We start from the raw sequence: 21,992 nt of genomic DNA, 5'->3' as shown, positions 1-21,992 counted from the left end.
CAGAGAGACAGAAGAGGAGAAGAGTTGCCGAGGAAAAGAGACTTGAGAAGGCCCAGGGTGAGGTAAAAAAGGCCGATGATTGGAGTCAAGCTGATTCAGAGTTTAATGACTTCCCCATGGCTGATCCGAGTGCTGACCAGGAGAATGGTGACTTTGTCCCTAACCCAGAAAATAATGATCCCAAACCTTCCAGGCATAAGATTCGAAATAGGAAAGATATCCCGAGCATAGCTCTGGCCAGCATGCGACACCACACTGGTCTCAGAGAAACTGCAGAGATAGCAACAGCTGCCTGGATTGACGGTGGTTTGATAACACCTGATGATGTTCACCTGGTGATAGATCATAACAAAGTAAGGAGAGCTCAGGAGAAACTTGTCAGTAACCTAGAAGAGGAGTTTGATAAGGGGATAAGAGAAAATGGAATCAATTGTTTGTTCTTTGATGGGAGAAGGGATGACACTAAAGTGTTCATGAAAGTTGGAGATTCTGACAAGTTGTTCCCTGCCATGGTGAAGGAGGAACACTACTCCTGCTGCAGTGAACCAGGAGGGAAGTATTTGTGGCATTTCACTCCAGAGAAAGATGACATCAGGAAACCAGCTGAGATAGTGGCAGATAACATTGTGAACTGGCTCCAGAGAGAGGAACGTAGACCAGACCCTGCAGGCCATTGGAGGGGACAGCACCAACACGAACACAGGGTGGCAAGGGGGGGTCATACAGTGGATAGAGCGGAAGATTGGGAGGAAGCTGGTCTGGATTGTTTGTGACCTCCACACCAACGAGTTGCCACTCAGACATCTGATCCAGGAGCTGGATGGCAAGACTCTTTCAAACAACAGATGGTCTGGTCCTCTTGGCAAGATGCTGGACTCTGCCACTGAGTTAGAAATAAATCCGAGCTTTGAAAAAATCACAGTTGGCCCTCCACTCGTTGAGCTTGCACATACTGTCATTGACGACCTGAGTACTGACCAGTACTATGGTTACATGATTTGCAGTGCCATCAAAACTGGGGTCATGCCTGATAGACTTGCTTACCTGCAGATAGGTCCAGTCTCACATTCTAGGTGGCTCACAACGGCTCTCAGGTTCTGCAGAATTTGGGTCGCTCATCATAAACTGAAAGGGAACCAGCTTCACAACCTGAGACTTATTGTCCAATTCATCGTGAGTGTCTACTTGCCAAATTGGTTCAACACCAAGGTCAAGTCATCGTTCTCCGAAGGTCCAAGGCATGTTCTCTTCCAGCTTGAGCTCCTGAGGAGTCAGCCAAGGAAGGTTGTTCAGATTGTGGAGCAAACTGTGAGGAGATCTTCCTGGTATGCTCATCCCGAGGCAGTTCTGCAGACAATGCTCTGCAGTAAGGATGAGGAGGAGAGAAGAGTGGCAGTTAAAAAGATCTTGGATACGAGACTTATGAGAGGATCTGGGCATGACGAATCAGTTGGTGACGATTCCTTCAGGGTCAGGAAGACTCCTGAAGTCAATCTATGTGCCAAGACCCTCACTGATCTCATAGATCTGGATAACATCCAGGCTGGCAGTGAGCCCCCTCTTACCTGCAGCCTCACCAATGTTCAAGTCAGAGCTTTCCTGGACAACCCCATGCATGTCCCTGCCTGGCCCTCGCACACCCAGAGTATAGAGCGTTGTGTACAGCAAGTGAGCGAGGCCAGCAGTCACGTGTACAGCCAGGAGAGGAGGGAAGGCTACATCCGAGCTCAGGTGGTCAGCAGGGAGGTGACGAGTAGAAACAGAAGCAAGAAAGACATGTTCTCTATGGTGTGCAGCAACACCGGGTCGTAGTAGTAAAACCGGTTTTTGCATTTGATGATTTTGTTTTCTAAAGGAATATTAAATTTAATAAATGTGTCAAGATCATTCGTTTCACTATTCTGGATCATTTTCATCCTAATAAATTAACCTGATACATTTACTTTAGTTTAAATAAGCTATTTAGTGGTGTTGGTAAAAGGGTGGGAATACTGAATTTTCATAAGATTTCAAGTTAAAATTTACCTAGCAAAAAATAAAAACTTTTCAAATCTGAAGATATCACATGATTCTGCACATAGAATTACATCATTAATACCATGGGCCGATTTTTCAAACTCAAAAAAAAAAATTCGCCTCCGTATGACACACCCTATTATAGTAGCGTTAGGGTGGTAATATTAGATTGAAATAAGATGGGGGTAATCTTCAGGTGGTTCAATTTTATGTATTACTAGGTATTTATTAAATACATACAAATGGTATAACTGTCTTTCTTTTCACACACGTCTTTCATAACACTGAACAGAACGGAACGAAGGTTAAGTGCCCTATTATTGTCTCATTCAGGTGTCTCATACATTAGATTCTGATGAAGTAAAGAAGGTAAAAAACCGATTCTTCAAATATCAGGCAGGAGGGGGGGGGGGGAAAATATGTATGTATGTATGTATGCATGTATATTATTATATACATAGTCCTGTGAGGGATATAGGTTAAGTATTGGGTTGCGTCAGTTGCTGGGACAGAGTGGGAAGGCAACAGATTAAGTGAGTGAGGCAGGGAGGGAAGGAGGGAGGTTTAATCTTCATGAGATCCCGTAAGAGTGTAACCGACCAGCGTCACGGTCATCTAGAACAGTGCTACTCAAAGTGTGGTCCGCGGACCGGTGCGGGTCCGTGAGCCATCGTCTGCCGGTACGCGGAGAGTTTTCAGAAAAGAAAGAAACGATAGGCACGTTCCACACCACGTGACACTGCCGGGACATCTGACTCGGTCTTTTTTTTTTTACATTTTCATTGTAGTTTTTATATCTATTATGGCAATATTTTTCATTTACTCACTCATGTTAAAAGTCATTGCTATGCAACTAACGAATGCGATATAATGAACAGCAAAACAGCGAACTGAAATACGCATAACAACACCTTCATGATGATGTGGCGTTTGACTCTGTGGGAACCACACCTGGGGATATCAATAGGGCGCATCACCTTGTGTTGCCAGAATTGCCACGTTTCTCGGCCACCAGTTACGCCATATCCACCCAAAACATAAATCTTTTTATTTTAAGTATGGTAGTTATTTAATTTCGGATAAAAGAAATGGCCGATTTTTTGCTATGCGTGCCAGCCGTGAAGGGTGTCACACAGCTGGCAACCCTGCTATTCCACACGTGTGGATCAGCAGTCTGTGATGTCAGGTCACAGGTCAGTGGTTAGTTACCATCAAGAAGCTGCAATAAATCAAACATTAAAACAAATAGCGACAATGAAAGTATTTGGGTAGAGATTGGTGAGGGCAGTGAATCCGTAGTCATTGGTGTTATATATAGACCACCTAATTTGAGTAGGAACGATGGTAAATTGCTATGGGAGGAAATAAAGAAGGCATCTGATAGAAACAATGTATGTATTCTAGGCGATTTCAACTTTTCAGGCATAGATTGGAAAAATCAACTTAGCGATAATGAATCTGAAGATTTTCTAGAAGTAGTACAAGATAGTTTTTTATATCAATTCATAAACTCGCCCACTAGAGGAAATAATATCCTCGATTTAGTTCTCAGTAATAATGAAAATCTAGTAAAAGATGTTGGGATTGGAGACGAACTAGGAAACAGTGATCATAAAGCCATATATTTTAACATAATATGGGATGGCAGGAAGAAGGAAAATTCGGCCTTGATCCCGGATTTTAGGAAGGCTAATTACGGTAGCTTAAGGAGAGACCTAAGGGATGACCCTATGGTCAAAAGATTAATCCCCCCCACACCTCCGGAAACTGTCAACTTAGGACGGGATAACCCCGAATTTAATTTAGCAGCTACTTATGAACAATTTATTGCGACAATCAATAATGCCCAAAATAAACACATCCCTAAAAGAAAATTCAGATCGATACGGAACCAACCAAAATGGATGAATAATAGACTCTTAGATCTTCTAGGGAAAAAGAAAGGAGTATATAGAAAAGTTAAGAAAGGCGAAAATCACTTACTTGGTTACTATCAGAACCTAACAAGACAGGTAAAAACAGAAATTAGGAAAGCAAAGAGAAATTATGAAATCAAGGTAGCAAACGAATCGAAAAATAACCCCAAAGCTTTTTATCAACTGTATAAATCAAAGGTTAGAGATACAATAGGTCCCCTTAAAACTACGACAGGAGAAATGACTGATGATGAGTTAGAAATGTGTAGTACGTTAAATAGTCATTTTCGCTCTGTATTCACAAATGAAAACCTAGCACAGTTTCCAGAAGTTCATAAGGTATATAACGACAGTATAGAAAATATGTTGATGAATATCAATATTACTAGTAACGATGTGCTTAAAGTAATTAACAAACTGAAGCCTCATAAATCGCCTGGTCCAGACGAGGTATATGCTAGAATATTAAAAGAATGTAGAGATGAGTTGAGTAATCCATTAGCAGTTTTATTTAATAAGTCATTAGAATCGGGCCTAGTGCCAGAAGCTTGGAAACTTGCAAATGTAGTTCCGATTTTCAAAAGGGTGATAAATCAATAGCATCAAATTACCGTCCCATTAGTCTCACGTCAATCATAGGCAAGTTGCTAGAGTCAATTATTGCTACAAAATCAGAAGCCACCTTGAAACATTCAACTTAATTCATTCTTCTCAGCACGGGTTCACCAGGGACGTTCTTGTCTCACAAATTTGCTTAGCTTTTTCTCAGAAGTATATGAAGCGGTAGATAATGATAAGTCATATGATATAATTTATTTAGATTTCAGTAAAGCATTCGATAGAGTCCTCATGAGAGAGATTGGAAGGTAGAAGCACATGGAATAGGTGGATCAGTATTAAAATGGATTAGGTCATGGTTAACTGGTAGGAAACAAAGAGTCAGCATAAATGGATTAAAGTCAGACTGGGGTGCGGTCAAAAGCGGAGTTCCCAGGGATCTGTATTAGGCCTCTGCTGTTTGTTATATCATTAATGATCTTGATTTAGGCATAACTAGTAGGATTAGTAAATTTGCAGATGATACCAAAATGGGGAGAGTGATAAATTCAGACAGTGACTTTGAACACCTTCAAAGAGATCTAGATACCTTACATGAGTGGTCAGTAGACTGGCAAATGAATTTTAATACTGATAAATGCAAGGTACTACAGATAGGAAGACGAATACAAACGTTAAGTATAAACTAGGTAACACGGAAATAGAAAACTCAGTTTGTGAAAAAGATCTAGGTGTATTTGTTAGCAACGACTTGAAACCTAGAAAACAATGTATTAGCGTTCGCAACAAGGCAAACAGGATTCTTGGGTTCATATCTAGGGTCTGTGAGTAACAGAACTGCTGACGTTATCTTGAAACTTACCTAGCATTAGTGAGGCACACATGGATTATGCGGTTCAGTTCTGGTGTCCTTATTATAGAATGGACATAGATTCTTTGGAGAGAGTACAAAGAAGAATGACAAAAATGATCCATAATATTAGAAACCTTCCATATGAAGAAAGACTGAAAAGCTTAGGCTTACATTCATTAGAGAGGCGTAGAGTTAGGGAGATATGATAGAGGTGTACAAGTGGGTAAGTGGGATTAACAAGGGTAAAATGGAAGATGTTCTGAAGCTCAGTAATAACGAAATAACTAGAACAAATGGCTTTAAATTAGATAAATTCCGATTCAGAAAGGATATAGGCAAGCACTGGTTTGGTAATAGAGTTGTGGATATGTGGAATAGGCTACCGAGTGCTATAGTAGGATCGGGGACGCTAGGGAGCTTCAAGACGAAGTTGGATAGGCACATGGAAGTGCTGGGATGGGTGTGAAAGGGATCTGCCCTGTATGGGCCAGTCGGCCTCCTGCAGTATCCCACTTTCTTATGTTCTTATGTATACGGGTATCTGCGTGTTTGTCATTTGGGACCCCATCCCAACCCACTTTTATATTCATTATATTTTTCCTGTATAAAATAATATTACTACGAATGTTCAAATAATATTTTCTCTGATCGTAAACAATTAATTGTATGGCACAAATATGGTACTGGTCCCTGGCACACTGGGAAGACTTGTTACGTCAATGATGATTGGCCTTAGAATGAATAAGACATCATGTCTTCATGTTTAGTACAGATAGTCTCAAAATGCCCCTGAAATAGGACATATCTCAAAAGATTTTCCTGGGGGGGGGGGGCTATAGGCCCCGGGATTGGCTCGCTTCGCTCGCCGGTCCGTGGCACATTGAAAAAAAACCATGCCGGTCCGCCACATCAGATAGTTTGAGAAGCGCTGATCTAGAACACAATGGTTGAACACAACATCACCCCTCAAGCTTCAGATCGATATAGTACTTCACACATTGAGGTCAGGTAACTTGCAAAACCCAAGCACAAGCTCAATCTTTATTTTCGACTCTACAGCCAGGGATCCGACCGCTGCCTTCAACACCCTGTTGCATACCGTGATAAGGGTATGAGGTCAGGGATATTGTCTAGCCAGGGCTCCTTGTCCATAACCTAACCTAACTAGAACCAACGTCATTGTCCGCTGCTGGGAACCGTATTAAGAAATACTAAGAAAAGAATGAAACATATCATTAAATTCAAGAAAATCATGTTAAGCAAATCAATTACTGGAATCGCTTGTATTTAAATGTGGATGAATAGCAATTCATTGGGAAATCGTTAAAACATTAAATAGTTGTGTTGAAATAATCATGAGCGAGCTTGTTGGTGAGCGAGTCTTTTCACGGTCTACAGTCTACTTTCACCCGGTAAACTAGCCTACAGTTGTAACTACAGGGTTGTTTGTTTTTAACCTAACCTAACCTAACTTAACCGAACCTAATCAATTTTACTGTTCGACCCAGCACACGTGTGAGCGTGCCTCCTTTACCTGTCCTTGAGGCGTGTCAAGTCCCTTCCTAACCTAACCTGACTCAAGGTTAGGTTTGGTTAGGACGTTAGGTTAGGTTAGGTATGCAGTAGATATCGTCTATAAAAACAATGCTGTATACAACTGTAGGCTATTTTACCAGAGGACCTGGCTCAATAGCCCTTGAGCTATTTTACCGTCCGACCCGGCAGTTATATGCACATACATCTACAGTTGAATGAAATGACTGTAGTAGACTCCAGACTATTCTAATAATGATAATGGAAAATGCAGTAATTATACGCCATAAAGAGGAGTCAGCATCTACAACATAAATTTTATCCCAAAACCAACAGGTTAGCAATGGTGTAATTAATAGCTATATTTTACTCATATATAATAAATAAAATAAGCGAGAAAATATTTAGTTACATTATGGAATCTCTCAACACAGTAAAGCAGGAAACAGGTGGTGGCAAGAGTAAGCTGATAGGACCACTATTGTCATCGTTACCCAAATATTATCAACAATTGTAAAAATACTGAGATATTATCAATCCACTCATCTGCATTGGGTATACTTATTTATAGTATATTACGCATTTGTTAAATAAGGAGCAGTTTATCCTAAATACTTTACTTCAAGTGAAACTTAAATTTGCTACAGATAAATGAAGTACAGTACTATAGACCTCCTTAAGTTTTACTAAATGTCAAAATGAATCGAAGAAATTAATTTTCGCATTTACCAATTAAAACTTTATTCGCTAGCAAGACACAATAGTGAATTAATTGTATTTAGCAGGCACCACCATGCTCAGCAGGAGCGAGCTGCCAGGTCTGAATTATAGGTTGTTACACACACGCGCAAAATTCTACACTTGTTGTGGTGATGCATACTGCTTTTTAAATACAGTTAATGAATGCGGTGTACGAGTGCTCGTGGCCACGGTGCCACATCCACACCAACAAAATCTAGTAGATTGCTTAATTCATCTGAATACAACATTGTCTGATTTAATATTTTCATGGGAGAAAAATATGTATCAAATATTAAGAATTTATCGTAGAAAGAGTGTAGAAACATACATAAGTGGCAGAGAAGATCAACTGAACACTGCATAGGGTGAGAGACTGTACAGTGTACATGTGCCGTTGTGGCAAGGAGTGAGTGCTTCATGTAGCCACACACGAGGGTTGAGCTCCGTCCGCCCCGCGCCGCCTAAGCCACGCGTCCTTTCTCACCTCTCTGCCAAACCCATGAGAAAACAAACCCATACTCTTCTTTACATAATAATTAAAAGATAAACTGTACATATTGAGAATATTACCAAAATACGTGGAAAGAGACTGTTGGCGATAATAATATTGCGGATGAATTAGTGGTAAACGTGTGTTTCGCGAGGTACGATATGTTGGGCAACGAGGGAGGAGGCCACATTCCCTGGGCCGCGTGTGAGCTGTGAAGGTGAGATTGGTCCATGTAAACCTTCTGCGCTTGTGTAAGGAGCACGCATAAATGTGTATCCCGGGAGAGATCCTGGTATAGTTCTTTTAGTGAGCTTCTTCGGTGAACACACATATTCAAGGACTACCATCGTGAGATACTTAGTGTGTGATTCTGTGACAAGAAAATATCAGTAGTGGACTATGTTCTGGATTGAGCTGTGCTGAGAACAACACATTGACCCGCTTGGAAAAAGAATTTCGCTGTTCATAATATTCATCATTGGTTAGTATCGGCCTTATCGGGTGTTATTGATATTAATGTGCCATGGTTATGGGAATGTAGCGGTGCGTACTTGAAAAATGTGTTTATACGTATGTGGATATTCTTTACTTTCAAGAAGCGCATGAAGCCTTCATTCAAATGGTTAATCGTTATCGCTCTGTTTGATGATGCAAGAGCATTTTTATATTAATAAATAATTTAAGGTGACGAAGAATCAATCACTAATAAGACGAAATTTCGATGGATTACAAGATGAGTGTGCGGCAGCTGCAATATATCATATAATCGGCATGGAAGAGTACCCTGGCACACTTGAGTTTACGCGGTTGTACTGAGTCAAATGATGGAAGCCTGTGTGTCCTATTGGTTCCACTTTGGGCATGAATGTACCTTGAATCATAAGACTCCCGCTTTGCCAGGAAGTTTTATTTACCTCGCACGTATCGGACATAACTTGCTGTAAAGGTTGATCGCTACATGTTCATAATTATGTGGGGTCCATCATATACCTCGTCTCACGGTTTTTCAAACGTTTCTACATTAGAATTATCACATAAGTAAGATTATCTCCAACAGGCTGACACGAGTTATAAGACAATTAAACTTCCCGAATGTTAACATGGTAATAATTGGGGAAATCTTGGATCAAGATACAGTATCTCTTGAATTCTCCAATGGTTACAGGAGAAAGGTAGAATCGTATAAATTTGGAACCAACCTTGTTTCCGCGTCTTAAAGAGATTCATCCAATGAGATCAAGTGAGACTATAATTTATCTTTCATAACGAAACTAACTTAATTAAACTAGAGATTAACCTAAACGTGAATGTATGATTTTAGTTTGGTACATTTTATGTATAAGATTTTGCATAGTGCAGCAGTATGATACTTCGGAAGTTCCCAGTCTCCCTGAATATCAATAAAGGCGCAAGTGATAATACGTCCTATAAATGTAAGATTACAGCTTTAATGAAACGAAAAAATCATAAGATACAATATACGTAACTTAAGAAAGGTAAACAGTATCCCCTAATATATGCGATTGTAGTTAGTATTCAAGGTATGCTCAGTGCAGCAGTGTGTATATTAAAGTAATTTTAAAGTATAAATAATCGCCGCTCTTGAATTTAAATTATTAATATGAATTTAAAATGACTAAACATTTCCCAGTTTGAAGTCTTGTGTGTAAAGTAGATTGGTCGACTATGTAGTTTTCATTAGTACGAATATCGTAAATGGATGCAAGATAAATAACATTTGTATCTTATGTAATGATTTGTGAACTAATTGTTTAATATATACGGTACATACATGTACCTGGTATATTATGAGCATTGTGAACAATAAACTATGTAACAAATGGACTGAAATGAACATGTGTTTATTTTGATATGAATGTTTGTACGGCGTCTCACAATGAACGTTTCTCTCACAGACAGTTAATATGGCGATGATCCCACCCAGCGCCAGTGGCGGACCATACCAGACGGCTTCCGTCGTGATGGATGTGGATCCGAATTACCATCACCTTCCCCACCACCACCCAGACCCCAACCATCAGCTGGCCCCACAGCCCCTGCAGCAGCCACAGTACCCACCCATGCTCCAGGCCCAGCCTATCTCGTTAGAGAAGCAACAGGGCCCATCGGAACAGATGATGGTTGGGACAGAACCACCATACCAGTGCAAAATCTGCGGCAAGGGCTTCGCTATCCCGGCCAGGTTAGCACGCCATCATCGTGTCCACACTGGAGAAAAACCCTTCAAGTGAGTAGTTTCTCCTTAACACAGTAGAAACTTCGTTTGGTTTTGCTGTTGCATCATTATGTTATTGTCGGTAATGTGTTGAAGTTGTCTGGGGGCTAGGTCAGTGGTGCTCAACCATTTTTGCAAGAAGGCCCAACATAATGTCTCGGTACTTGTGGAAGAGGGGAGCATCTTTGTCTGACTGGTGTTAAGTGAAGCAAATGAAAAATTGTCACGAAAACACAACGTTAAAAGTTAACGAAAACGGTATCATGGATGGAATGATGGCGTGCATTTTGGAGCCTTGTTTTATTTTTTTTTTGGGGGGGGGGGTTGTATAGAAATTACTTGAGCATCTCTGTGCTAGGTGATAGTCACTGGTATGTATGGATGTAAGAAAATAAGGAGTGTAGCTTGTCTGACTGACTGGACCAGATACTTGTCATCACGACTGCATGTTATGGTTGCTTCCGATAACTTAAATAACCGAACGGCATACTCCCGGATTATACCTAGAAAAAAATATTAAAAAAGCCTCGGGGGTACTGGGTCTCTTAACAAATTTCAAGTTGGTTTATCCCAATGCACTAATGTTATTAAGGGATTATCAAATTTCTTGCATATTTAACAGTTAAAAGCATAAGAAGTGTTAATGATTTAAAGAATTATGAAGGGCGAATGTGTGATTCTGTCCTTAGCATACTTGAGAGTTGCTGGACTGACCTATTAAACATAGAGATTAAATTCAAGCTGTGAGGACTGGTTAATGATAAGTAAAAGGCTTGGGGTAGACAAAGATGAGAGTGTATTGGTACGGCATGTGAATAGGCGTTCTAGAAGAATGCACCGGCTAGACAGTTTAGTTGTGACAACATATCTTTGAATTGAATGGAGACGGTTTATTTAGCCAGACAAACACTGATAAGAGTGGATAATAATAACAGTATTAACATGGCTGAGCCAGTTGAGAACCTGAGCTCTCCTGTAGGCACCTGATATATACTATACATTTATCTCAAGGAAGTATTATGTAGCATTTTGTATCATCTGAAATAGTACAATAGCATGGTGGTATTAAGAACATCTCATAATGTTACCACGGTTTTCACTTCAATATCTTAAGCAATACATAGGGCCCAGGTGGAGTTTTGGTTGAAAGGGAGGAATTTAACACTCTACTCATTAGCTGAAAGTATGCCTTCAGCTCCTGTGGAGTGTGTTACTGTTTAAATAATAAAACAAATTGCAGAATTATTTATATAATTTTTTTCCTCAACAGATGTGAATTTTGCGAGAAGACATTCAGTGTGAAGGAGAACCTGAACGTACACCGTCGCATCCACACCAAAGAACGCCCATACAAGTGCAACATATGTGATAGGTCCTTCGAGCACTCTGGCAAGTTACACCGGCACATGCGAACCCACACTGGCGAACGACCACATAAATGCGAGGTAAGGTGCCACAATCCAAATTTCACTGATTTTGTTTGTAGATTTATTTTACATAACTCAAGACCAAAGGTACAGTGAGTTTATGTGGACTTAGTTCCGTGTGCAGAATTTGATCTTAGTAGTGTTCAAAATATACAAGTGCTGACAATAAGTATTTTATATGATAAACTCAATATAGTTCTTTGGACAATTGCAACCAAATATTGAATGGATAATCAAAGCATGTTCGGTGTTATCAGAATGCAAAGATTGTTCTAATTAAATGAAAGGCAGTCACTCATGAAAGTGGCAGTGTGAGCAGATCAATGTTAGATGTATTTCGGCATTACACAAATTGTACTCTTTAACGATCGATGTGACTCGAGTGACTTTCAAACTCTCCACAAAACATTGCCTACCCGTGGGACTTCCGCTAATCTAAAATTATGAAGAATGAACACAAATCTTGTTAAACATGCAGATTTAGACACCCAGTACTGTACGTTCAAAATTGATATTTAACACTTCAATACTGTATAGTATATTTGAATTTTTTAGTTGTATGGCATAGTACACATTCAACCTTCATTTTAAGCTGTATGGCACATTTAAAGTCAATTTTCAGTTTTTTTTATCGTTTTCAAACAATTGTTCTTTGACACACACACACATTATATATATATATATATATATATATATATATATATATATATATATATATATATATATATATATATATATATATATATATATATATATATATATATATATATATTAAAAAGGATTTCCTTGTTGATACACGTCTGAAAATGGAATGTAGATACTGTACAGTCAGGGTCAAAAGTCAGCACACCCACGACAGTTTCACTGTTTCATGTGAACTTTTGAACCTGGCTGTACATGAATTTGCTGAAAATCCCTTATGGATGGTGCTCATAAATGAATGGTTTTAATACGTGTAAAATTTTACTGTAGCTTGTTGTGGATGGCTGTTAAATGCATGTTGTGGATGGTTGTTGAATACATGTGGAATCTGAGGATTATTTGTTGATTGCATGTTGTGGATTATGATATCCTGTATTACATGTTTTTTATGTTCACCTTAATGAAATGAAAAATGTATTGCATCAGATCCCATAGAGTAACAGTTACCAGCACTGATTTATCAAAGATAAGCTCTTATGGGTACCAGGTCTTGTTATCTCAGGATATCAATGTCTAACAAATCCGTTTCTACCCATAATAGAAGACTTGTACAAGAGTCAGTGATTTGTAGAAAGTGAACTAACTGTTAACTGTCAAAGAAAAACGACTTGTTTCATGGAATGTTTCTTGGTTGCAGGTTTGTGGCAAGACTTTCGTGCAGTCCGGTCAACTGGTAATCCATATGAGGGCCCACACTGGTGAGAAGCCCTACACTTGTGAGTACTGCCAGAAAGGCTTCACATGCTCCAAGCAGCTGAAGGTACACATCCGCACACACACTGGGGAAAAACCTTATGAATGTGACGTATGTGGCAAGACCTTTGGTTACAACCACGTTTTAAAGATGCATAAAATGTCTCATTTGGGAGAGAAGCTGTACAAGTGTACTCTGTGTGAGGAATTCTTCAACTCGCGCAAGACTCTTGACCGCCACATTCGCGATCATGGCAATGCAGAGCGACCCTCACGCAAGCAACAGCCAGCACCACTGCAAGACATACCCTGGAAACCTTCACCTTTGTCAGCTGCTTCAGATGTGTTAGAAGGCAGGGATTCCAACAATTCCAACTCTCCCCCCACAAATTCCTCTCCCGCATCTGTGTCTTGGGACAGTGATTCTATGGATCAACAGCTGCCATTTCGTGAGTTGCGACGGGCCTCTGAAGGGCCCAGCGCCACCGGTGCAGAAGTTTTCACCTGCTATGGAAGCAACAGCGTCGGGTCTCGATCTCCTGGATACATCAGTGATGACAGCGGTCGAGGCGCTAGCCCCGTCAGTGACACTCTCTCCCCACCTCGATCTCCAGTCACTTCTGGATCTTCTTTAACTCCACCACACATAATGGATGCGCCGCCTGTTAGACACCAACAGTTACCACTGGGTGGCCCTTCCATGGACTACAACATGCTGCTGCACCGCCTCTATCCAGACCTGGTAGTGCCTAAACCAGAGTCTTCCCAGCCCACTGACACCCAGCGTATGGCCGTCTTCACCACAGAGTCTGGGGAGCGCCTTACCTGTCCTTATGAACTCCTGCTGTGTCTCCAAAGGAAAAAAGAACAAAGTTACATGGACGAACACAATATTGCTTATGAACAAGAAGCGCTTCGTCGTCGTCAGCAGCAACTGGAGGTACACCTACTGAGGGAGGAGACACGGCGCAAGCGTGAACGTTCTTTCATCAGTACTGTACAGAGGGTGTTGGAAGCTCTTATTGGCAGCGAGCGACTGGCACATTTAGGCCACCCACACACCTCTGTAGACGAGGTTCTCATGCGAACACTCAATTTGATGGGTTCTCAGCCATGCAAGGAGCCCTCGCTCTCTCCCATGGACCGTGTCAAGGTTAACCTTAGACTACTACTCGAGTGTAGTGTGCCCGACCAGGACATGTGGATTAAGTTTGGCTGGCGGGGCAAACCCATCGATGACATAGTATCTGAATTCCTCAATTTCTGTTAGTACATATCATCTGTACTGTCAACATGACAGTTGTTCACCTCGTATGAGAAGACGAGTATCTCGCCTCCTTTTCAGGGATGATGAATTGACCACAACTTTTAAGCTAGTATGGAAATTTGTTCACCTAGTTTGATCAAAAAGAAAGCAGTGCGACTTCTCGATACTGAGGGAGGCAATTTGGTCACCTCAAAAATGGATGGAGAGTACAATTTTGACATATGAAAGGAAATTTGCCCAGTGTCATATTTTCATGATGCGGAGGGATTCTTTCCTCTTATGAAGAAGTGTATACAACTTCCTGGCGTGGAGGGAAATTACGCCCGGTCGTCCTATGGTGGTGCCCGGGGAGTTTCCGATCTCAGGGCCTCTACTGGCCTCTTGTTTTTGCTCAGTATTTTCACGGCGTCTCGAGAATGTGAGGCGCTGTCCTAACCTTATGATATCACTCTAGTCGTTTCATCAATGTTTCGCTAAGGTTCATTTTGTACATTCCATATTGTGTTATTTGAAGCACAAACCGTGTTGAAATGTCCTAATGTAAATAAGTGAATGAAATATATATTTTAAATGTACTGTTTAATAAAGTCAACGGATGATGTAGGTATTTCTATGACCTGTTTACCCAATTATGAACACTTTAAAAAATTTCATTACTTTCAAAATCTGCATGTAAACCATACGATAATGGCCTAAGTTCTTTTTAATGGATTTAGAGGCTTGCTGTTTAATATCCTGTAACTATAAACTGCAGACTAGCTCCTCTCGAACGTAAACAACAAAACATCAATACTACAGTACAGGGAAGTGCTTCATGACATAGTATAGGCGAAGTCTTGCTCAGAGCCAGATTGAGATAGTTTGGGCACGGGGAGAATGGGTGAGACCAATTGGGTCAAGAGGAGCCGAGTATCGTCCTCATATGAGGTTGCGACTACAGTCCCCCATTCTAAACGTGGGCTGTAAAATAATTTTACCAATATAAAATTTGGTACCTCTGGAGACCATTTTTAATTCATCTATCCATGCCTTTCCTGGCCCTCCTACTCTCAACTTTCCCTCATCCCCAATTATATGACCAAAGTATATAATTTTTCCCTTTTTGTACATTTATAGTATTTCTCTTGAAATTTTTACTTATCTGTTTTCCTGTCAGTGGAGTTTAATCTTAGTATTCGCCAATAAAACACATTTCAAAGGCCTCCAATCTCTTTCTGGTGTCTGCTTTAAGTCTCCTTGTCATATAGAGCCTTTCAGCAGCCTTGTTCTCAAATTAAAGTTAATGCCCCATTTCATTAGGTCTTGGATTATTAAAGATCCTTTAAAAATATAATATCTCCTTTATTATTACATATTTTTCCAAGAGCTTTACAAGTTTAATGTGTTTTACCAAAAGCTTTTTCAAAGTCAGCAAAGCATATATTCAAATTTCTTTGGACCTCCAAAGGCCCGTCCACACGATCGAGTACGCGCTAAATGCCTGTTATCGGGCAAAATTGGCGGGCAAACCAGCGAAATGCCCGTGCCTGTCGTTGAGCGAAATCATGGTCCGCCTGCCTGGTGGTTTGCTGCCGGATATGGAGCGACGATTCTGCCAGACAAACGATAAAACCAGAAAACCAACATTCCTATAATATTGTCATTAATATTCAACATTACACAAGCCTGCAATACAAGACACGTGTTATTATTGGAACCTCACGTGACTCAAAAACAGCTGATCACTACGCCACCGCTGACCTCGGGGGTCGGGGTCCTCAAGTCGGTGAGGTAAGAGCAGAAATACTGACAACGTATGCTAGCACTTTGTAAAACCCGAGTTAAGTACTGCAAATGTGATACGTATATGTTCCCCGCTCGGTCCAGATGTCCAGTGTATAACCAAATAAGCTTATGCAATGTACATTATTGGCGTGACAATAAACGGGAGATTGGTTATGTATTATGTAATGACGACATTCGTGTGTTCTTCGTTCCTGCCGCTCTCCTCACTCTAGTCCCATAGCTTCCTGTCTATGCATATCATAATTCTAACATTATTCAATGAATTTTTATGTACTATAAATCTCACCTGTAAGTAATCTTCCTTGAGTACTTCACACATGGCTTGACAATTTGCAGGTATTATGCGAGACAAACTTTGTTTTGATATCCTCGTTCTATACTAAAGTGACGTGTAGGTGCACCCAGTTGAAAGATATATGAGCGTTGCCTCCAGACGAGCCTCTGCAGATATACTCTCCCTCATATTGTATCCTGTTTTTAATATATGGTTCCACTTTCGCTAGAAGTTTGTAAAAGGTGTTGGGGTCCATTCTCATGTAATTGGTGAAGTCTTGCTCATGTCCATCTTGCAGTTCACGTAAAATCGTGGCATGACTTCCATATACATTTCTTCGACCTAACCACTCTTTGCACCATTTCCCTTTTCTGCATTTGGTTCTTCTTTTTGCACATAGCAGCAATTATTATAGTACACAACGCTATGCTCTTCGCTTTAACCGTCCGGCGATTATTCCTGCGACACACCATGGTGATCGTACCGCACCCACCACTGCTGACCACCTACTAGCTACCGGCGCCCGACTATGACTGCCGCCAACCACCTCTGTGTGTACAACAACACACAGTCTTTGGTAAACTTGCAAAGCCTACCGGGCACTGCTTGATCGTGTGGACGGGGCTTTAAGAACCTTCACTTAAAATTCTCAAATCAAAAATGCTTCTCTAGTTCCTTTTCCCTTTCTTAATCCATTTTGCTCTTCAGATAATTCGCTTTCTATTCTAAACCTTATTCTGCTGAAAATTAAGTTTAATAAAACTTTGCAGGCATAACTTATTAAGCTTGTTCTAAACTGTGCATTCTAAGGCTTTTGGCTTTTTAGGTAATACTGTAATACAAATGTTGATGTTTTTAAAATCATTGGGAAGGTCTCCGTTGAAGTATATCCCTTCCCCCCCCCCCCTTTTTTTTAATTCTGCTGGAAGCTGACCTACGCCACAGGCTTAAAAATTTTCATTTTGCTCACAGCTGCCCCAGCTGCTCTTTCGAAATTTGGCATTTCGATCTCTATTTCCTTTTCGTTTCGTACCTCTACTCAACCTTATCACTGTATTGTTTTTCTACGGACTCTGCCTACCTCTCTTTTACATCTGCCTCAAACAGTATTTTATTGTCTTAGCTTTTAATAATCCCACTCCATTTATTTCTTTTTATCTGGTTCATTTGTTTAATTCTTTCTGTACATTTCCCTATAATTATGCCATCTGTCCTCATCAATGCCCTTGCATTTCCTTTCCCGATCATCTTTCTTGCGTGTCTGCATTGCTTTTGAATTTTTGTAGTACTGTATTTTTTACGTAAGCTTCACTTCGTTTTCCCTTATTTCTTCGTCTATCCATTTTCTTAAAATTTTCATTTGTTATCTACTTACTTTTAGTTTCGTTCATCTCGTATTTTAAGTTTTCCCCAGTCTCTAACATTACTATTAAATTGTTGTACTGGTCCTTGTTCATCATGGTTTTTCTGTTTAATTTTTAAAGTTTTAACCTCACTAAACTCATAACTGGGACGTGATCTGACCCACAATCTGCCCCTGGATAGATCTTGGTTTACGTTATTGAATTTCAGAATCTTTTTCTGAATTAAAATGTAATTTATTTGATTCTTGACAATGTTGCTTACATTGTCCCGGGGTGAGACCAATGTTTAGATATGCATAGGGTGTTGTTCAAAACACGTATTAGCAATTGGTATCTTGTTTTCTTGACTAAAGTCAATATTTCTCCTCTCGCATTTCTATTACCCAACCCATGTGGCCTACTTCTGGTGCTACTTTTCCTTTCCAAACTATTGCATTAAAATCACCCAATATAATCAGACATTCATTATACTTTACGGTGTCTTTTGCTTTCTTTAAATCTTCATAAAATTTTTCAAAGACTTCATCCTCACTATCATTTGCTGGTGCATAAACCAAAACCATTGGTTTAGCATTAAACTTGACTACTAAAACTCGGACACAGCCCAATATCCCTTTACACTACTACACAATAGGAACATTAGCCTAAATGTGGAGGGGAGGGGAGCCAAGGGAAGGCCAAGAATGATATGGTAAGAAATGACATACCAGTTAAAACCTGACAAAATAGACTGCAAAAGACCGTTGCAGGCTTACAGCGTGGATAGATTGTCTTCAGGTAACCGCGGCTAACCCGTAAAGCGATGGTAAGTAATGGATGTACACACATTGCATAATCATATCTGCTATGAAACATGAGAAATGTCTGGCTTGGCATGGAATAGGCCAGCCACTTCTGAAAATACCTATTGTCACTCCCAACCCAAATTTCAGACTATACTGTACCCGAAATGACAAGTACCCCATTGAAATTGTAATCACTTAAAGATTGGGCATCCCAGTTTATTTCAACGCAACATTAATCACACTATCCTATACCTGTCCCCATCGGGTGAAATTAGCTGGGGTGCTTAATATTCACCTAATCCTAAAATTGTAATTAAGAACATAGCCCAGGCATAATCTATGGAAATATTATTATTTCTATAACGCTTGTATATGCACGATATGTACAGTTTATCACTTAGCGTTGCCAATCCTCTCTCTCTGAGGTGTGAACCCTGTGTCATGGTCACGTTGACTGCTAGTCTGTTTTATAACTGAGGATTCTTATTATACTCCACGACCGCAAAGCATGAACGGGTAGCTGGTTAGCTATCCCCTAGAAAGAGATGTGCTTTTCCCATTCGATGTTTACAGTCAGGATCCCTCTCTAAGTCCCGCCTTGTGAAGACGGTTGTCAATACGTTTTTGTTCCACTTTCTACTGACAAGCTCAATCTTGAATTAGTTTATGTAAATCAACTCAACTAATTAACCAGACCTTTGTCAACTGAGGGTCATCCTTGAATGAGTAACAGTTGGTTTGTTTGTGATTTCTGTCATTGCGTGAGTAGCGATCGCTGGCAACACAGGGGTATATAACCACTGGAAAGAGGGAGAGAGCGTCCTCTGTGACGCCCTCTCCAACTTTGTTCCCAGGTATGTAGATGTGTTTCCACCGTTGTAGCCATTCAGATTGATTCAGTCATTGTAGTGAATTATCAGTGTTCATGCTTTCACAGTGGAATTGTCATTCACCCAGTGTAAGAAGTAATGTAAAATAAATGTCGTCTGACGTTGCGAGATGAAGGATTTGTTGTGATTGTGTTGTCCATGCATCCCTCCGTGACCCCCTCTCCAACTTTATTCCCAGATCCAGGGTGGGATTGTTTGAGCATTCACCGTCCCGGAGCCAGTGGATGTCTAGCGTGATCGATGTGTGGCCTGTGTACGTGATTCGACATGATTGAGACGGCGGGTCCGCCTCGTGGGCCTCAGACCCCAGACTCGCCATGTGTCTGGCTTCCGCCGACCACGGCAGCAATCGTCAGTTGTTGCAGGCGCCTGTGTGTACCCTGGGACGTGCCTTGGAGTTGTGTGGCCCACAGTGTTGTTGTATATGTTTGGGGATAATTAGCTGGAAGTAATTATCCCATGTTGGGTTTCAGTGTTGGCGTGTATGTTGTGAGGGCATGTCATATGCACTACCAACAGTCTGTGAGGTGTCATAGGTAAGTTTGTCTTGTAACTGTACTGTGGTGCCACGTGCCGCCGGTGGGTGTGGGAAGTAGAGTAATCTGCAAGGAGTTGTCATGTGGCTATGTGTTGTGAGTGGGGCCAGGGAACTGGTTCTGCTATGTAGTGTAGTGTAGCACCGGTGGGGTTGTGTGCAGTGGGAGTGTAGTGTCTGGGTCATTTTCAGTTGGATGGGGCGGGGAGTTGCATCTTGGGGTTGTATGTTAATAATATCTCTTTTTCCCTTTGATTTCATATTGGTAAACCTGTTCTTAGAGTATTTCAGGAGTGTTCATTTCTCTGCAGTGTTTCATATTTATTTCCGCCGAAGTGACTTGGTGTCGGAATTACCATACCCATGTGCCTGGACCCTCGACATGCTACCAAAAAGAACTGAGGTTGTGTAGTGACCATTGAACTGAAGTGAGTGGAAGGAACAATTGGACGGGAGAAGTAAGAGTGTAGGATGGGGGTGGCGGGTGAAAGAGAGGAAACCTCCGCTCGTACACCTGAAGTGTGAAAATGAAGCATTTACTAGTGAGTGTCGGGGTAGGTGCCTCTTTGTAGGGTGAGACGGAGTACTAGGTGGTGAGGAGGGAAAGTGTATGAGTATATCAGCTGGGAGAGATTACTATGTAGAGTAACACTTTGACAATACAGACGGGGTTTCGTCAGCTGTGTGCAATTGTCTAGCACTAGCCATATGAAAATATAAAAGTTACAATAGGGTAAGATGGAGATGAAATCGTGTTTCAAGTACAGTACGTAATGTGTTCCTATGCAAAAGGGGGCGTTTATAAGTAAATAGCTCATGAATATGTTTGAATCTATATCTTGTAGAAGCAGCGAATAAAATCGTCTAGTGGAAGCCAGAATAAAATAGACAAGAGGAAGACGTCGCACTGAAGGGATTAATTAGCAATCAAAAGAATCAGGAAGTGGGCACCACATATTTATTGTAATAAAAACTTGATGCGAACCAATAAAGTACTACTTCTGTTACACGACTTACACCTACAACTACTAGGAGAGAAAACTGCAACCGTATAAATGCTTTTATTATTAATCAAAATATTATACAAAGCCTAAAACAAATATCACTACGGGATCATTGTGGAATCCGTCATCATTTGAGTTTCGGTTAAATTAAGATATCGTTGAAGTGATAGTGGATTCTACAATTTTCCGAATCAAAGGCAGTAGTAACATTAACTACTGCTGTTTAAAAGATTTATAATAACCACAACAGCAGCATATCACAAAGTGTAAAACATTATATGTGTCAGCTGTCACCCTGAAGAATACCACTACCAGCTGTCATAACATACTGTACGTCAACCCACAACACCCATATATGTTCACCAGATATCCTGCACTAGCAGTCTCCTGCATGGTCAAACCGCCAAAAATAATCTGACTTTGTGTACAGTATTTACATATGAATATTCAAACATTAAATATGATAATGAAGTTATGGTGTAAACTAGACTTCTGGCTGCTGGTTTAGTCGCATGACCGGTCTCAGAGAGACACATTGTTACTGCGAGATACGTAATTCTTTTTTACACTAAGAGATTATGTAAAAACAAACAATAGGGACAGAATTTGAGTGATGTATAAACAAATCCACCTCTCATTAATTTTAGTGTTAGTTGTTGTTACGCGCTTTAAGAGTTGACGAAGCCCAATAATAACATTATAGCGTCGACAAAGTTAAACTTACCATCTTTTGAAAATAGTAAAGTTTTTGTCTTGATCATACAGCATATATTAATGACAACCTGAACCCCTCAATTGCTCGACATTATTAATGAAACACGAAACTACAAATTAAACGTATAACTAAGATAATTATCTGGGCATCATCAACACCGTGATACCTTCTCGAAATTTGGCAAACCATACGCATAAATTATTCTAAT

At 40.4% G+C, this 21,992-nt stretch overlaps 1 protein-coding gene across 1 annotated transcript; it reads left to right on the top strand.

Annotated features, from left to right (window-relative positions):
- Positions 1–8,307: 8,307 nt before the first annotated feature.
- Positions 8,308–15,031, top strand: LOC121877698 (zinc finger protein 358-like). Its single transcript, XM_042383522.1, has 4 exons — positions 8,308–8,588; positions 10,024–10,355; positions 11,614–11,788; positions 13,110–15,031. Exons 2-4 carry the CDS (start codon positions 10,033–10,035, stop codon positions 14,433–14,435), a joined length of 1,824 nt encoding a protein of 607 aa, XP_042239456.1. The 5' UTR covers positions 8,308–8,588; positions 10,024–10,032; the 3' UTR covers positions 14,436–15,031.
- The last annotated feature ends 6,961 nt before the right edge of the window (positions 15,032–21,992 follow it).

This window comes from Homarus americanus, unplaced genomic scaffold (genome assembly GCF_018991925.1).
Source record: "Homarus americanus isolate GMGI-L3 unplaced genomic scaffold, GMGI_Hamer_2.0 scaffold24523, whole genome shotgun sequence".
In the NCBI taxonomy this organism is placed as follows: Eukaryota; Metazoa; Arthropoda; class Malacostraca; order Decapoda; family Nephropidae; genus Homarus; species Homarus americanus.
Note: the sequence above shows the minus strand (reverse complement) of the source record. Positions and strands in the feature narration are given on the sequence as shown.

Bases quoted from the DNA above. Each gene is read 5' to 3' on its own strand.
- LOC121877698 (XM_042383522.1), top strand. From the start codon at position 10,033: ATGGCGATGATCCCACCCAGCGCCAGTGGCGGACCATACCAGACGGCT. The intron at 10,356-11,613 runs GTGAGTAGTTTC...TTTCCTCAACAG, and splicing joins ACTGGAGAAAAACCCTTCAA to ATGTGAATTTTGCGAGAAGA. The intron at 11,789-13,109 runs GTAAGGTGCCAC...TCTTGGTTGCAG, and splicing joins AACGACCACATAAATGCGAG to GTTTGTGGCAAGACTTTCGT.